The sequence below is a fragment of the Narcine bancroftii genome, chromosome 5, assembly GCF_036971445.1.
Source record: "Narcine bancroftii isolate sNarBan1 chromosome 5, sNarBan1.hap1, whole genome shotgun sequence".
In the NCBI taxonomy this organism is placed as follows: Eukaryota; Metazoa; Chordata; class Chondrichthyes; order Torpediniformes; family Narcinidae; genus Narcine; species Narcine bancroftii.
Genome location: NC_091473.1, coordinates 57,972,478 through 57,990,944, shown reverse-complemented (window position 1 = coordinate 57,990,944; position 18,467 = coordinate 57,972,478). Strand labels below are relative to the sequence as shown.

At 44.9% G+C, this 18,467-nt stretch overlaps 1 protein-coding gene across 1 annotated transcript in view; it reads right to left on the bottom strand.

Moving 5' to 3' along the window:
• tada1 (transcriptional adaptor 1) overlaps positions 1–11,623 on the bottom strand; it is a 54,991-nt gene extending 43,368 nt beyond the window's left edge. Inside the window, exon 1 of the mRNA XM_069937511.1 lies at positions 11,485–11,623. Coding sequence (XP_069793612.1) covers positions 11,485–11,558 — 74 coding nt within the window. The 5' untranslated portion in view covers positions 11,559–11,623. The remainder of the gene's footprint in view (positions 1–11,484) is intronic.
• Between the last annotated feature and the right edge of the window lie 6,844 nt (positions 11,624–18,467).

Here is an 18,467-nt window from a genome sequence, read left to right as displayed (position 1 = left end):
TTGTATTTAAATGTGATTTTGCACAGGGAGTACCTGAGAGTTGAGTGATGTTATAACATTTGCAGGGAGAAATGTTTGCGCAAATAGGGTGAGTTCTATACATCTTAACTTTAAGTGTATGTGAGATAAAGAAAGGATCTGATGTGTAAAGTGGCTGGATCAGCCAGTTGAAGGGGGAGTGTGCATGTCCCTTTAAGTGCACTGTGGCACTTGAAATTGAGGCTTCAGGCTCTTGTCTTGCAGTTAGAGGTATGGAGCCCTATCAACACATTTAATACATTTCTTCTACACATTCAGCAGTCAAGGTCCGTGAGTTTAAAGATCACCCACCTCTGGAGAATAAAGATACCTCTGGGGATTCCTATGGGGATTCCTATAAGTTTAATCATTCATTTCTCTGGTGCATTTTCCTCTGGAGTGAAATTAATGCCTCAGCACAATTTCTCTGTATTGCCGCTGTTATTTAATTCATGATAACTTTCCCCCATTCATCAGGTTTATATTTAAATCCGGTCGTGCGGAAGTTACATTGTAAATAATCACGGAGGTAAACCCTGCGCAACTGGATTCAGCTTAATGGAGAAATAAACCTGCGAACTGGTCTATGGTGGTGTGTGAGTACTGCAATAGGTGGAATATGATTTAAATTGGTGGCATAGTTCAGAACAATTGGGTGCATAAGAATAATAATATCATTAATAACTCACAAATCTTGTACCAGATGCTATTCAGTACATCTTGACTTAAGGACTGGAGAAATTGGCATGTTAGAATGAGATTGGCATGGTACCAATATTTCTTGATTCAATAATGACTCCACAAGCTCCAGGATTCATGCAGCAGAACTTTTAAGTGGAATATAATAGAAACTAGCCTGTACTTAAATTATTGTGTGTGCAATCTTCATAAGAACATCTTTTAACTTTTTTTGGTGCCTGTTTTACAGACTGTTTTAAATAAGGCCAGCTCCTGTGAGCTGTGGCACAAGGCATTTTACTTAAGGCAGAACTAAAGGTTGAATATGTTTCAAGTTCTCTTGCAGGGGCTCTTGTGCTGCAATGTCTGTTATGTACTCACTCTAACAAATTGGAGGGTTGTGCCCCATACAGACAAGCAGCTCCAACTGCATTTTAATAAGGTCTAACATATTCAAAACCCATGCAAATATGGTTTGTGTTTCATTTTACAATTTTTACACTAACACAAAGGAAAGTCAGATTGTTATTCATTTTATTAAAATCTAGTGATTGGTTATATGTAAAAGCATGGCAAGAGGATCAACTAAAACCTGCCTGGGATGGTCCCTTCTGTGTACTTTTAATTACAGACACCGCAGTAAGAACAAGAGAGAAAGGCTGGACCCACATTCAAAGAATTAATGACAAAGTGCCATAATGTTACAATTTTATTCATTTTTTTAATGGTTTATTCAGTTTTGTGTATTTTATTGCTGTTTTCAATGAGCTTTACATTTATCGTGGTTTATTCAGTGTTGTGTATTTTATTGCTGTTTTCAATGAGCTTTACATTTATCGTGGTTTATTCAGTTTTGTGTATTTTATTGCTGTTTTCAATGAGCTTTACATTTATTGTGGTTTTATTCAGTTCTTCTTGCATTTTATTGCAGTTTTCAATGAGCTTTACATTTATTGTGTTTTATTCAGTTCTTATTGTATTTTATTGCAATTTCCAATGAGTTTGACATTTATTGTGGTTTTATTCAGTTCTTCTTGCATTTTATTGCAGTTTTCAATGAGCTTTACATTTTTTTGTGTTTTATTCAGTTCTTATTGTATTTTAATGAGCTTACATGTATTCTTCATTGTTGTTTACTAATTTCTTTGGAATATTGTTCGTTAATGTTTTAAGCCCCCCTGGAATAGGGGCAGCAGAGGTTACAATTCAGCTCCTTTAGAATGTAGACAGGGCATAGATTTAATGTATAGTCATAATGGGATATAAGGGATCCCAATACGGACCAGGGGAATTAAACAGCTTTAGTGGAGTACTCTCGATGTTTTAAGTACTTCTGGAGAAGGGGTAGCAGAGGTTACAGATTGTACTGTTTTACAGGCTAGAGAGGGCATAGAGGCAAGGTATTTAGAATACGGATCAGGGAAACACAGTGGGGATAGGCAGTCACACAGTGAGGCACCTGTGTACACAGACTAACCGCAAAACAAACAATGTACATTTCACACAAAGGGGGAAACTAACAAGCTAACCGCAAAACAAACAGACACTTCACACAACCACGAGACACATAATCCCCCACCTGGCTCTCTCTCTCTGATCATCCCTGAAGGGGAACACCTGTTTTCAGGGAGCTGCTGCTCATCTGGTGGTTATATAACGTGGAAAGGAGCGAAGTAGAGTGCAGGGTGTCAAAATCCTCACAAAGGACATGGTGGGACAAAGACAGACAGAATGGTAGTCAGGATTGTACATGTAGCAGAGAGAGAGAGAGTTGACACATATGCGAATGTTAGCAGACAAGCTGCAACACACAGTTAAATCACAAGAAACAATCCCCCCCCAGCTTGGTCTCTTTTCATCACCCCATGAAAGGGAGCACCAGTTTCCAACAACGTGAGCTGCTTGACACTTTAATATCAGGCTCCAAACAGCCTTCGGAGATCGGTGGCCCTAGGGTTCGGGGCTGAAGAGGACATCAGATACTAGCCACAATCAAACGGAACCGCCTGACTACTGCTACTCGTTCGCTGCTGAAGGCAGCGCTTCTCATAGACTGCGACTCGTTCGCTGCTGAAGGCAGCGCTTCTCATAGACTGCTACTCGTTCGCTGCTGAAGGCAGCGCTTCTCACAGACTTCGTCGGGACAACACTAACAAAGGTCGTGTGCTTCAAAGACACTGCTTCAATATTTCAACGTATGGGATGGACTAGACTTTTTACTGAGAACTGGAGCCTGATACTCCAAACCCTAATAAGCAGCTGGACTCACTCCCCTGACCTTCATGGTGCTCCCCTACCTAAAGACTTTACACAGACATTACAATTCGGTTATTGACCAGCTGGGTAAAACTACACCTTACACTGATCATGGTGAAAGATCAGTATTACTGATCTAAAAGAAAAGTGAGGAGGGGGGGGGGGGGATCAGTCACACTGACACTAGTAACCAAAGATCAGTAACACTGATCATGGTGAAAGATCAGTATTACTGATCTAAAAGAAAAGTGAGGATTGTGAGAGATGGGAAAATTGACCTAAAATTATGAACATGGAAGAAACTAAAGTTCATCAGTAAAATGGCTGAAACCAGTTCAAACAGGATAAGTTTGGGGCTTAGGATGCAGGAAAGCAGAGTCAGCACGATTAACATAAGAATCTTCTATCCTTTGTGACAAGACCATAGGACTAAGATAAGGAATGGTAAGGTACAATAGAATGTAGGAAGTTGAGGTAGTCTGGATCAGATAAGGGTCTCCTAGCCCTGGACAGAAGTACCAAGTCATACATTTCTAATTAGCTAACCATACACAGATTTATACATATGAAATTAGCCAACCCTAGATAGAATGAGTCAACGCTGCATACCAAGAGATTGTAGCCCTGAGAATCAGGAAGGTGTGAATAAGGACAATGACATGAAGGGACACCGACAGGATAACCCCCCCTGGTTCTCCAAGTATACTGAAATTGCACGTAGGCAGGCAGGATTGCCTAATGCCAAACCTCTCCAGCAGGAGGCAGAAGAATGTAAGGGGGAGGGTATTCCTACACTGAAATCAACTGTATAAAAGTTGGGTGAGCCCCAGTGTGTGTGTGTATTCCCAGGGTAAGGGGAAGCACCCAACTTTGCATTGTTGTAGTAATAAATGTTCTTTGTTCTCAATTTTTTGTCTCGAGCAATTTCTTTAAAGGTACTTTAATTCCTAACAACAAGATAACATTGAGTTCCAGGATAGGCACTTTTCTTCAGTCTTAGGTAAGTTGTGTGGTTAAGGAATGGCATTACACAAAATTCTAAGCTCTCAAAGGAACCTGAATCACCCTGAGGATGGCCTATCATTTTCTCAACCTATGAGAAGCTTGTAATCCTTTTAGATCAGAGCGCCTGCGCTGCCTGAATATCTCCTGTCAGAAGTCCCTTTATTTGAGCAACATGCAAATTGCTGGAGGAACTCAACAGGACAGGCAGCATCCATGGAAGGCAATAGACAGTCAACGCTTCAGGCCAAAACACTTTATCAGGATTGGAAAAAGAGGGCATATACCAGAATAAAATGGTAAGTGAGGAGAGGAGCATGAACTTGCAATTGATAGGTTAAATTGGAAGAGGGAGATGGGGCCAAAGAATGGGGGAAAAGAAGCAAGATAATAGAAGGAAGATGCAGAGAGCTGAGAGAGATACACATAGGAGAGGACAGTAGATCATGGAATGAAGGTGGGAAGTTAGAAGGAGGAAGATGTGGGCAACAGGCAGGTCAAGAGGGTGGGAAGAGAAAAGAGACGGAAAAGAGAAATGGGGCCAGAGGGATCAGGGAAAGCAAAGGGGGAGGGGTAGAAAACAAGGAGTGGGGGGCATTTACCAGAAATTGGAGGTCGATGTTAATTCCACCTGATTGGAGACTGCCAAGATCGAGTACAAGGTGTTGTTCTTCTAATTTAAGCATGGCTTCAACACAGAAGTAAAGTGGACTATGGAATGGGAATGGAATTAAAATGCCTGAAAACCAGAAGATCTGGGAGATGGCCCAAACATGATTTCTTTCACAGCCTGATTGGACACCACAAGAATGAAGTTAAACAAGAAAATCTGCAGAGTTGGCATCTCATGCAATACACAAAAGTGCTGCAGAAACTCAACAGATCACATAGCATCCATGGAAAGGCAAAATTTCAGGCCTGAGTTCTGTTGGGAATCTGGAAAAATAGGTTCCTTCACCTTTTTATTCAGGTATCTACCACTGGTGAAACTAAGTCCATGAAAATGGCATTCCTCTTCCTGTTCATTCTTCCAGAAGAAGAACATCAAAACTGTATTGCTCATTAAACTGGCTATTACTGGATCGTATACTTGTGGTTTTCCTTTCCTAAAGTCTACAATCAGTTCCTTGCACTTGGTGTCAATGAGTGAGGTTGTTGTCAAAAAAAATCATTCAGCCAAATTTTCAATCTCCCTCCTCCTCTTCACTCCCTCTTAGAGAGCGCACTATGGTATTGCTGTTATACTTAGCCACACAGTCATAGCTGTAAAGTGAGTAGAGCAAGAGGCTATGTCACACATGTCAAACTCTGGCCCGCGGGCTTATATTTGGCCCGCAAGATCATTTCAAAAATGTATTAGAGTTGGCCCGCTGGCCGCCGCGGCAGTATAGCGCATGCACAGCTAATACTACAAATCCCAGAATGCATTGGCGTCAGCCCGCTAATCGCCCCCACCTCCTCTGTTTACGTTGCAGGGTCTCACCGTGGACTCTGGTTTTGGGGCCTGGCCGGTGTCAGGGGAAGCCAAGGCCGCTTCCCAGCACCCGGAACCTGACCTCGCCAGGACCTTTGCCCACTCCCCCTCCCTGCCGCAGGCCGACCCGCGACTCACGGTGACGGGGCCGCTGATCCGCCGAGATGCCGCCCTGCAGCGAGAGCCGATGCCCCCGTACTGTCGTTGTCCAACCCGATCGCCCGCAAACCCCGCCCTCCCGCACACAGGCCTGAGTAAGGATTATGAACTTTAATCTCAGGATAAAACGATCTTCCAATAGTTTCATGACACAGTGATAAATATATTCCTGGTTAAAAATGGTCCTGCACCTGGATACAAGCTCATTAGGCATAAAACTTGAAAAGTGTGTAAATCAAAGGATATCTGTACCAATGGAAAAAGGGCATGGCAAATAACCCTGCTAGAGTTCATGCCCACAATCAGTCACCCATTTGATTGTTTCAGGAATCATGTTATTCTCCCACATTCTCAATAGCCCTCAGATTTTACTATTCGACAGCACACTAGCAACATTTGACAAATCCTCTATAGAGAAATATTATTTATTGAATATTTTATTTCTCATTTGTTAATGCTTCTGGAAAGTTTATCCAAAACTATTATTAAACATTTATTTTAATAAGAAAAAATTTAACATTACATATGTTGAAAGAAGAGAAAACATGCAGATGTTGTTGAAAATTTTCAATAAATATTTAGTTCGGCCCTCGACTTAGTCCAAGTTTTTAATTTTGGCCCTCCATGAATTTGAGTTTGACACCCCTGGGCTATGCACACATTCCTGTGGTGCTCTGGTGCAGATAGAGAGTATGGAGACTGGGGAATGGGGTATTACTGAGCAGCTTTAAGCAGGTGACAGTGTTGAATGCTGAACTGTAACTAATAAGAACTTCTGCTCAGCAGAGATAGAACAGTTGATGGTGAAATGCAAACCCTTCCATCTGCCCAGGGAGTTCATGGCCAAGTGAATGCCAGCTTCTATTCTGCCTTTGGCAAATCAGGGTGAAGCAATGAAGGAGCTTTATAGTGCCACCTGTAAAGCCTAGACCCTGATGGTTGCATGATTGTAGGTGGCAATTTCAACCACAGTAATCTGAAAAATGTTCTTCCACAGTTTCAACAGCATGTCAACTTCGTCGCCAGAGGAGAGAACGCCCTAGATCGAGTGTATGCGAATGATCAGGTGTGTACATGTCTGTCCCTTACAGGGCAGTAACAAGAAGGGGAGGTGTCCTTGTACTCCTGTTAGGTAAAACATCATGAGATGGGAATGTACGGGGCAGTAACAAGATGTGAATGCATCCTTGTACTTACAAGATAAGAGAGACATTGATGGATTGAGAGGCAGGAAGCTAGCAGGGAAAGGATAGCAACAGTTTTAGTCATTGGACAAGTAATGATATGATGATGTTCTAAGCACATATCCAAGGGTATAAAAAATCACCATTTTGCTGATAACGGCAGAATGCATTCTCCGACTAACTTTGTTAGTCGCAAGTGTTACAATCCGGTAATAAAGAACAAAGAACCCTGATTTCGACTCAGTCTGGTGTTTGTCTCACTCATTCATGAACAAAGCAGACCTAACAATTCGCAGAGAGTTCAGGTCCTGGCCGGAGGCGGGGTGGGGGTTGGGGGGGGGGGGGGGGGGGTGCACAGCAGCACTACAAGACTGCTTTAAGACCATGGACTGGAGCTGCTTCAGGGAGACAGCTACATAAACATTGATGTGTGCACAAACTCAGCGACTGGCTATATTAGCAAATGCATCGAAGAGGTCACAGAGATCAAATACTACATAAACAGGGCTGGACGCAGAGATCCACGCACTTTTCAGAGTTAAAGGTGCCATCTTCAGTACTATCCCATGCAACCTGGTAGGCAAAGTGTGGGACTGCATTGTGCATGAGGAGCACGTGGAAATGTTTCAAAACAATAGATCACAAGACAACCTTGCAAGCCAATGACAACAATGCCTCCCTTCCAGGGAGACTGAACATCATCTATGCACTGCCTGATGAGAAGAACAGGCTGACGCCAAAGAAAGGTCCATCTCACCCTGAAGAACTAGGCCCCTTGTATAAGTTGCTGCTGATATAATAAATAAACTTGAACTTCAACAGCATGCTGATCTCTGCATCTTTGCTGCCCATGTGTTCCAGGATTTTATGAAGAACCAGTGAGATGGCATCTGCCATAGATCTGTTGCTGCGGTAGGCAGCCACAGATAATCCATGTCTAATGATTATCCATGATAATCCATGTCACCATTCAGAAAGGAGCTGATTATGCAGTGAAAGCTGCCTTGGTATGCTTTTATTTAACATTGGGCTACAGTTGGACACACCACCCATCATATGAGCTTCAGAGAGCAATGCTTTGATCTAAAGATATCCAAACTTACAGTGTCATGAAAAATCCTAAAATTCCACAGCCTCACAGTTCACATGTAGAAAGTGGAGGATAATCCAGGGAGCCTCAGAGATGCTGTAATTCTGACCATCTTTAAGAAAATATACACAAGCCACCTGCTAGTGAAACACAAAACTCTGCAGATGCTGTGATTATAGTTTAAAAAAAAATGCTGGAGGAACTCAGCAAGTCACAAGATCCTGATAGAGGAGCACAAGTAGGCCAATCAGCCCTCGAGGCTGCTCCGCCATTCAAATTGATCCATCCTCAATTCAGCTTACTTCCTGACCCTGTCACCCTTGATGCCCTGACTAATCAAATAACCGTCAATCTCTATCTTTAATACACCCAACGACCTTGCTTCCACAGGCTTCTGAGGCAACAGGTTCCTCAGATTCATGACACTCTGGCTAAAGTATTGGGTAATAAACCTGGTCAGGTGGCAGACCTCTTAGTGGGGAAACATTTCAGCTTTAACATAGCTGTGGACAAGGATAAAACCAGACAAAATGGTAAATTGTTTAAATAGGGAAGGGGTAAATGGGATGAAGCAGGAACTAGGAAGAGTAAATTGGGAACAAATGTTCAAAGGAGAAAACAACAGAAGTAATGTGGACGATGTTTAGAGACCAATTGGGCTGGGTTCAGAATAGATGATAGAAAAACAGGTGAGGCAGCTAGTTAAGAGGAAGAAGGAAGCATAAGATTTAGGAAACAGGAAGGGCTTATATATGGTAGCCAGGGAGAACTTAAAGGAGGCACGAGAAGGCCTTGGCAAGTAATATTAAGTAGGAAGAAGGATGACGAGAATGAAGGCACAGCCACTTAAGGAGGCAGAGGAGGTTGGGGAGGTCCTAAATTAATACTTTGCTTCAGTATTTACCAGAAAAAGGGACCTTGATCAGGGTTAGGTTAGAACAGGCTTGTGTGCTGTAAAATGTTGAGATTAAGGAAGTGTTGGATCTTCTTAAAAACATTAAAATTGATAAGTTCCTGGGACCAGACATGATATACCCCAGGTTCCTGTGGGAAATGAGGGAAGAGATAGCTGGGGTATTGGCTATGATGTTTGAGTCCTCCTTAGCTACAGGGGACTGCTAAGGATAAGAGAATGGAAAATATGTTCCCCTTGTTTAAAAAAAGATAATAGGAGCATCCTGGGAATTATACACCAGGTGTGAAAACTATTGGAGAGGCTTATTAATAAGTTTTTATTGAAGAGGTAACAAAGAAATTGATGGAGGTAGTGCAGTAGATGTGGTCTATATGGATTTTAGGCAAGGTCCCCAATGAGAGACTTGTTCAAGAAGTCACAAGGTATGGGATCCAGGGAACCTTGGCTTTGTGGATTAAAAATTGGCTTGCATGTGGAAAGCAGAACTCAGTCATATTATGATCACTGCCTCCTCAGGCTTCCTTTATCTTAAGCTCTTTCACGTCTAGCTCATTACATAGTACCCGATCCAAAACAGCCAATTCCCTGGTGAGCTCATCAACAAGCTGCGCCAAAAAGCCATCCTATCGGCATTCTACAAACTCTCTCTCCTCAGATCCCATACCAACCTGACTTTCCCCAATCTACTTTTGTTAAATCTCCCAGGATTATCGTGACATTGTCCTTCTGACATGCCTTTACTATTTCCGCGTCCTTACTTTACTTTGTACTTTACAACTGTACTTTGTAATCCACATCCTGCCTGCTGTTTGGATCCCTGCATATAACTGTCATTAGAGTCCTTTTTACCTTTACCATTCCTTAACTCAACCCAGAAGGATTCTACCTCTTATGATCCTATGTCACTTCTTTCCAATTATTAAATATTGTTGCTCACCAGCAGAGCCAAGCCACCCCTCCTGCCTACCTGCCTATCCTTCCAATATATGGTGCATCCTTGGATGCTCAGCTACCAATAACATCCATCCTTTAGCCACAATTCAGTAATAACCACAACATCAATCTGTATGTATACTGCAAGGTTTTCCACCTGGTTTCTAATACTGTGTGCATTTAAGTATAATTCCTTCAGACCAGTTTCTGAATGTACTGTGTAGCTGTCATCCATCTGGTTACAATTTTGTCTCAACAAACATCTTTGCTGCACACCATCTTGGATTTACTGCTGTTTCCCTCTTCATCAGTCCTAACACTCTGGTTCCCATCTCTTTGCCAAATTAGTTTAAGCCCTCCCTAAAAGCTACTGTATATTAAACATACCCACAAAGATATTGGTCCCCTTTGGGTTCAGGTGTAACCCATTCTTTTGGTATAAGTCATACCTTCCTCAAAAGTGATCCAAATGATCCAATAATCTGAAGCCCTGCCCCTGCATCAATTTCTCAGCCATGTATTTATCTGTCTGATTTTGCTATTCTCACAAACAGAAGGTAAAGATATATAACCAATTTTTCAGGCCTTCAAGGCAATGCTACCTGCTGACCATCAATGGGGAAATCAACACTACAGTGGAAGGACCTTCGCCACATGACTACTTCTGAAAACAATTGCAGTAAGCAGCAATAGCCATGAAATAATGCCCTTTTCACATCACTAAATCCTTGACTTCATCAATCAGGAGGGACTGTGAAACATCCTCCTCAAATTCAGCTGCCTATAGAAATTCTTCTCCCATCTTATGTTTGATCTAAGATGCCATGGAAGTTGCAATATTAATCAGCAGGCCTTCAGTAGAACCAGCATAATCAAACCAGGCTGTGTCATTGTCCCAACACTTTCCTCCATCTTTCTTGTCACAACACTGCACCTCAGCTCCAACAATCTTTCCATGGGAGTGCAGCTAATCTTCAGAACTAATGGTAAATGGACAACCTAGGTCAATGACACTCTGGAACCACAGTTACTCAAATTTTAGTAGCAAGAAACAGTAAAGTTTCAGGATCAAATTCTGAAAAAAATGTGGCTCACTTCCCAGATTTGAGAAACCACCTATCTGCAAAACCAAACTTTGATCAAGGAATTGATATGGCAGTAATGATGTGCTGCCTGATCAATTTCATCATCAAAGCATGTGCATCCAAGACCTGGACTACCTAATCCATTCGAAATCACAACACACTGGAAAAATAAGAATACCCTACCTCTAAAAGTTTTTTTTATTTACTGGGAGGAGAAGCAAACCAAGATTAGTATCTTCACCCAAGCCAATGTCTCATTGACGTTCAGTCATCTGCAGTGGGCAAGCCCAACATTAGGCTCCCAAAACGCTTTAAACCCAGCTGTCAGGGGAGAAATTGTTGAGAATAAAAAGATTCAAAGCTTTGAAAATCGTCCTTGGCTCCTGAGCACCACGGGTCGGGGTCTGGGACCAAAGTGGAGGAGAACCTTGACAATGTGCATCAGGGCAGAGAAACCCCGTCTCCCCAGCAGCAGGAGCGCAGCAGCTCACGAACTACCCCGGAAGCCACCATCTGCCCATTGGCTTCATCGGCTCACCCCGAACGCACAGTCCTGCAGAGTCCCCCTCGTTGCTCCGGGCCTCCCTCCCCTCAGGGCTGAATGGACACGATCTGTGCGCTACCGCCCGAGTCAAGACCACGGACCCCAGCCCATGCCCAGGCCCGGACGAGCCACCCGACCCACTCACTGCTTCACGTTTTCCCCCAACGCCTCCGTCAAGCTTTTCTTCGCAGCCTCGAGCTCGCTGACTTGCGTCGCCATGTCGATCGTGGGGCTCCAGCACCTCCACCGGCAGCCCTCCCACCACGAGCCTCCCCCTAGCGGTCGGGAGGACCGCACCGCAAGCCCTGCCTCGCTGATCTCACCGAGGTCGTGACTAACGATGAAGTTATGTGAAGGCTAAAGAAGCTACAAACTGAGAAGCACTCTCGCGAACTGAACAGAGGTGTCCTGCAAAGCATTTGCTCCATCTTCTTTCGTTTCCCCAGTGGAGAGGAAACCACTGAACGTTGTACATTACACTGGAAGAAGCCAATTCTGCCAAGAGCCTTCAGGTCCCAGGATAGAGGAAAGAATAACCTTCAAAAAAGGGAAAGTGTTAAAAAAAACCAAAGCTACAGGCCTACACACGCCTCTGACCTTAAATCTCTGACTGATCATTTACCCTCATGGACCTCTTGTCAGGTCACCCTTCAGCCTCCTACAATCCAGGGGGGGGAGCCCATGTCTGTCCAGTCTCCCTCTCATGGTTCAAACACACCACTCCCAGTAACGTCCTTGGAAATCTTTGGCTGCCCCCTTCCAGCTTGTTGGCATCTTTCTTGTTACACAATACTCCAAGTAAAAGTTCCATTATGGTCACGTAATGTTACAGTTAGAATGGAGCATGTTGTGGTGGCGCGTTCCCCACTAGGCTGGGCCGCCTGTTGAGCCGGTAGACCCTCCCCTTAAAACCCCTAATGAAGGTCGATAGCCCTCGTCTCCTCCCTCATAGCCGCCCTTGAACTTGAGCCAGCAGCATGTCGAGTCATGCTTGGATTTTTAGATCAATAAAGCCTTTGGCCCTTCATGTCTGTGAGTGGTCATTGATTGGACTTTAATTTATCGATCTAAAGCTTTAAGCGCCATGGACAAGGCCATTCGGTTGGAGAAGCTGGAGATCGACCTGAAAGACTTAGAGGCTTCCGTGAAATTCAATAGGTGGTTATGCTGCTTGAAGGCCTCCATGAGGTGCCACAAAATCACAGCAGACAGCAATGAGTATGATCTACTATTTGCAGCGGTAGGCCACCGTGCATACCAAATGATCCGTGATTGCACGGGGTATGAAGAGGCGGTGGCCCTGCTCTGGCCACAGAGTCGTGGGTGTATAACGAGTATAGCAGTGGGTTAAGCACACATCCTTGTGGTGCGCCTGTGTTGATGATCAGTGAGGAGGAGACATTGTCTCCAATTTGTACTGACCATGGTCTTCTGATGAGAAAGTCAAGGATCCAGTTGCAGAGGGGGTTAAAGAGGCCTTGAGTTTGTAGCTTCCTGACAAGCAATGAGGGAATAATGGTATTGAACACCAAGCTGTAGTCTATGAAGAGCAGCTGTATGATGAATTGCTGTTTTTGAGGTAATCCAGAGCTAAGTGGAGAACCAACAATTTTCCATCTGCCATGGACTGATTGTGACAATGGATGATTACAGCGAGTCCAGATCTTTGCTTAGCTATGTGTTAATTCTGGCCATGACTGGCCTCTCAAAGCATTTCATCACAGTTGAAGTTAGTGCTACTGGCAATAGTCATTGAGCCAGCTCACACTACTCTTCTTGGGTACTGGGATGATTGATGCCCCTTTGAAACAGGTGGACACATCTGACTGCAGCATTGAGAGGTTGAAAATGTCTGCAAACATTCTGGCTTGTTGGTTGGCGCAGATTTTCAGAACCCTGCCAGATACACTATAAGCCAGGAGTCCTCTGTTGTGCTACTGCTGTGGGTGAACCATGACAAAACCCCCTACATCCTTCTCCACACTCTCTTTGTGAATCTTCATTCAGCAAAGCGGTGGGCAACAGTCTCCACTTTACCACAGCTGTCCCGAGGACAACCCGCGTGGAGGGTGATGTTCCAGTTGTACAAGTAGGATCTCACTGGGAGGGCTCCTCTCACCACCAGGCAGGCCAAGTCCTGGTGTTTGTTTGTGAGTCTTGGTGATGAGGCATTCCACCAGATGACCTGGTCAGTCTGCTCAGGGAATCATCCCACCAGATCCATTGAGTCCTCATCTCTCAGTTTCTGCAGGATGTGTATGCTGACTACTGCCTGATGGCCTTGTGGTCGAAGGTGTTGTTCAGGATAAACTTTTCCATGAAGAATAGGAGTTGTGGCAAGGTCCATCTGACTGGGTCATTGTGCGGCAATGGGACCAGGCCTATCCTTCACAACACCTGGGACAGGTAGTACCTCAGTACATAGCGGCACTTGGCTCCCTCATACTTTATGGTCAATGTGGGCAATACAGCCTGATGCAGCCACACATGAAGCTGGTCATCAGGATGAGTGCCACGTTGGGTAAGACATTGCCCCAATTTCTGGTGATTTGTACATGGAGTTCTTTCAGACCCTATCCATTTTTATCCCCAAATTAATCTGAAAACTGTTCTGGTAATTGCCAGGGCAGAGGTGCAGGGTATGGACCATACTTGCACCACTTACAGCACCACCAAGATCATCTTGCCCTCATGACCAGGTTCTCAGGTTCTTCCCTGTTATCGAGAGGGAGCACCATGCCCACAGTCCCAATTTTTAGTGGACCTTTGCGATCTGCTTTGACCAATTCTTGTTGCACACCAGCCCCTCCAAACTAGATCCCCAGCACCTTCAGGTAGTCAGATCTGACTGTGAAGGAGATGGTGGACCGGTCAGGCCAGTTACCAAAGAGCATTGCCTCACTCTTCTTTTGGTTACCCTGGTACCTCCTTCTTCTTTAGCTTGGCTTCGCGGACGAAGATTTATGGAGGGGGTAAAAAGTCCACGTCAGCTGCAGGCTCGTTTGTGGCTGACAAGTCCGATGCAGGACAGGCAGACACGATTGCAGCGGTTGCAAGGGAAAATTGGTTGGTTGGGGTTGGGTGTTGGGTTTTTCCTCCTTTGTCTTTTGTTCGTGAGGTGGGCTCTGCGGTCTTCTTCAAAGGAGGTTGCTGCCCGCCAAACTGTGAGGCGCCAAGATGCACGGTTTGAGGTGTTAACAGCCCACTGGCGGTGGTCAATGTGGCAGGCACCAAGAGATTTCTTTAGGCAGTCCTTGTACCTTTTCTTTGGTGCACCTCTGTCACGGTGGCCAGTGGAGAGCTCGCCATATAACAGGATCTTGGGAAGGCGATGGTCCTCCATTCTAGAGACGTGACCCATCCAGCGCAGCTGGATCTTCAGCAGCGTGGACTCGATGCTGTCGACCTCTGCCATCTCGAGTACTTCGACGTTAGGGGTGTAAGCGCTCCAATGGATGTTGAGGATGGAGCGGAGACAACGCTGGTGGAAGCGTTCTAGGAGCCGTAGGTGGTGCCGGTAGATGACCCATGATTCGGAGCCGAACAGGAGTGTGGGTATGACAACGGCTCTGTATACGCTTATCTTTGTGAGGTTTTTCAGTTGGTTGTTTTTCCAGACTCTTGTGTAGTCTTCCAAAGGCGCTATTTGCCTTGGCGAGTCTGTTGTCTATCTCATTGTCGATCCTTGCATCTGATGAAATGGTGCAGCCGAGATAGGTAAACTGGTTGACCGTTTTGAGTTTTGTGTGCCCGATGGAGATGTGGGGGGGCTGGTAGTCATGGTGGGGAGCTGGCTGATGGAGGACCTCAGTTTTCTTCAGACTGACTTCCAGGCCAAACATTTTGGCAGTTTCCGCAAAGCAGGACGTCAAGCGCTGAAGAGCTGGCTCTGAATGGGCAACTAAAGCGGCATCATCTGCAAAGAGTAGTTCACGGACAAGTTTCTCTTGTGTCTTGGTGTGAGCTTGCAGGCGCCTCAGATTGAAGAGACTGCCATCCGTGCGGTACCGGATGTAAACAGCGTCTTCATTGTTGGGGTCTTTCATGGCTTGGTTCAGCATCATGCTGAAGAAGATTGAAAAGAGGGTTGGTGCGAGAACACAGCCTTGCTTCACGCCATTGTTAATGGAGAAGGGTTCAGAGAGCTCATTGCTGTATCTGACCCGACCTTGTTGGTTTTCGTGCAGTTGGATAATCATGTTGAGGAACTTTGGGGGACATCCGATGCGCTCTAGTATTTGCCAAAGCCCTTTCCTGCTCACGGTGTCGAAGGCTTTGGTGAGGTCAACAAAGGTGATGTAGAGTCCTTTGTTTTGTTCTCTGCACTTTTCTTGGAGCTGTCTGAGGGCAAAGACCATGTCAGTGGTTCCTCTGTTTGCGAGAAAGCCGCACTGTGATTCTGGGAGAATATTCTCGGCGACACTAGGTATTATTCTATTTAGTAGAATCCTAGCGAAGATTTTGCCTGCAATGGAGAGCAACGTGATTCCCCTGTAGTTTGAGCAGTCTGATTTCTCGCCTTTGTTTTTGTACAGGGTGATGATGGTGGCATCACGAAGATCCTGAGGCAGTTTACCTTGGTCCCAACAAAGCTTGAAAAACTCATGCAGTTTGGCATGCAGAGTTTTGCCGCCAGCCTTCCAGACTTCTGGGGGGATTCCATCCATACCTGCTGCTTTGCCACTTTTCAGTTGTTCGATTGCCTTATATGTCTCATCCAGGGTGGGAACCTCATCCAGCTCTAGCCTTAGGGGCTGTTGAGGGAGCTGGAGCAGGGCGGAATCTTGGACTGAGCGGTTGGCACTGAAAAGAGATTGGAAGTGTTCTGACCATCGGTTGAGGATGGAGATCTTGTCGCTGAGGAGGACTTTGCCGTCTGAGCTGCGCAGCGGGCTTTGGACTTGGGGTGAGGGGCCGTACACAGCCTTTAGAGCCTCGTAGAAACCCCTGAAGTCGCCAATGTCCGCGCTGAGCTGTGTTCGTTTGGCGAGGCTAGTCCACCACTCATTTTGGATCTCCCGGAGTTTGCGCTGAAGATGGCTGCATGCGCGACGGAAGGCTTGTTTCTTCTCTGGACAGGACGGCTTTGTAAGGTGAGCCTGGTGGGCAGCTCGCTTCTTTGCCAGCAGCTCCTGGATTTCCTGGCTGTTTTCGTCAAACCAGTCCTTGTTTTTCCTGGAGGAGAAGCCCAGTACCTCTTCAGTGGACTGCAACCCTGGTACCTAATACAGACTCAAATTACCCACATTTGTTGGTCAGCCTCCAGACCAATCATGTATCCCAACAGAAGATGGTGACATTGTTCATATACAGAGAGTGACCCGAGAGCCTCCACTGTTTGACATTGTTACTCCTCTTATGTCCTCGTCCTTCCAGAAGGATTCAGCAAAGGGTTCTATGCAGCACACACAAATAAGACTGGAACATTGGGCAGCCTTGCCGAACTCCAGACTTACTGGGGAACCTAACGGTTTCCCACCCTTTGCTTTGAATTGCATACAGATGTCTGTGCAGAGCAGTTTAATCCAATTCTGGATTTCCTCCCCAAACCCATTTTGGGGAGCACATCCATCATGTACGTGTGTGATATCTGGATGGAAGCCTACTCCTGATCTAAGCAGACCAGGCAGGCATCCACCCCACTGTCCTGCACATAGGTGATGGTATCTCTGAGCAGCACAAGGCTGTTAGAGGTCTTCCTGTCCAGAACCATGCAGGTCTGGTCTGGGTGAATTACCTGCCCCAACTCAATGATCCACTCATTGATTTTCACCATTCACTTGTTGCTCTGGAGAAAGTCCCATTACTACTTCACGTGTTGCCCCTTTGCTGCTTCACTCACTCTTTGCATCCCTATTTGTTCATGCTATTCTGAACGGTGAGTATCCTGAGCCCAAGAAAAGCAAAAATACTGTAGCTAACCAAAGAATATGGAGAAAATAGTGACCATGTTCTGCAGCATCTGTGGAGATACAGTTAATTTTACTATGACAATAGGAACTAGGGCTAAAGACCACATATCGGTCAATACAACAACATGAACAAATTTTGGTGGCTTCACACATTCACAACACTAAAAAGAGGAACCAGCACTTGTTTTATATATATCCCTATAACTGGTGGAATTTGCGGACGTGAGCACTTGTCCATCAGAATAGCTAGAGGAACTGGTATATGTGGCCACACTTCTCTCATTATAACCAGAGAAACTAGTAGGAGTAGGCATATATCTCTCCATAGAACTTTTGTCAAGTGTTCTGGGGAATACATGGATGTGTGTGAAGTAGCAATGGAACTTTCACTGGATTGGCAAGGAGGCAGTGGATGTCAATGAGTGGAGCACTGAGAAAGCACTGGGTAGTGTAGTGAGAAATCATGAAGTTTGTGGATGATACAACAGCAGATAGACTTACAAAGAGGAGGTTGGGAAGCTCATCAAATGGTGCGAGAACATTGAAGTCTCAATGCAGACAAGGTAAAGAGAACAATTGTGAACTTTTGGAGGATAAAATTGACCATTCTCCACTGCACATCAATGTGGAGAGCACACATTTCATTGGAATGCATATAACAAACTGTCATGGATCCACAACTCTTCCTCATTAGTCACATAGGCACACAAGGCCTACACCTCTGAAGGAAGTTGAGGAGGCCAAGGCTACTGGTCCTTATTTGACAATATTTTAAGGAGCAACTGAAAGTGTCCCGTCTGGCTGCAACATTGTGGAATATGTTAGCTGCAATTCAATACAGATCATCAAAACAGCCAGAAAGATCACCAAGGACTTCTTTTCCTCTATTGATGACAATCAGTGGGATCAATGCTTAAATAGGAATCAAAGAATTATCAAGGATCCTACTATCCACCACACAGAATTTTGACCGTAAGGATAGAGGTATGGGAGCCTCAAAATCAGGTCAGTCAGGCTAAGAAATTGATTTCTCCTGCAGACCGTGAGATTGATGAACAATATCCTGTAATCTTGGGTTAAATATTCTGAAATATTTATACATGTTAACTTTATATTATATTTTTATGTAGGTATGTGATCTTTTCTCTCCAAGCGGCGGTCAATAATTGCCAGGATTTTAACAGACAATGTCAATCAGGCAAGTAAGTAGGCTCAG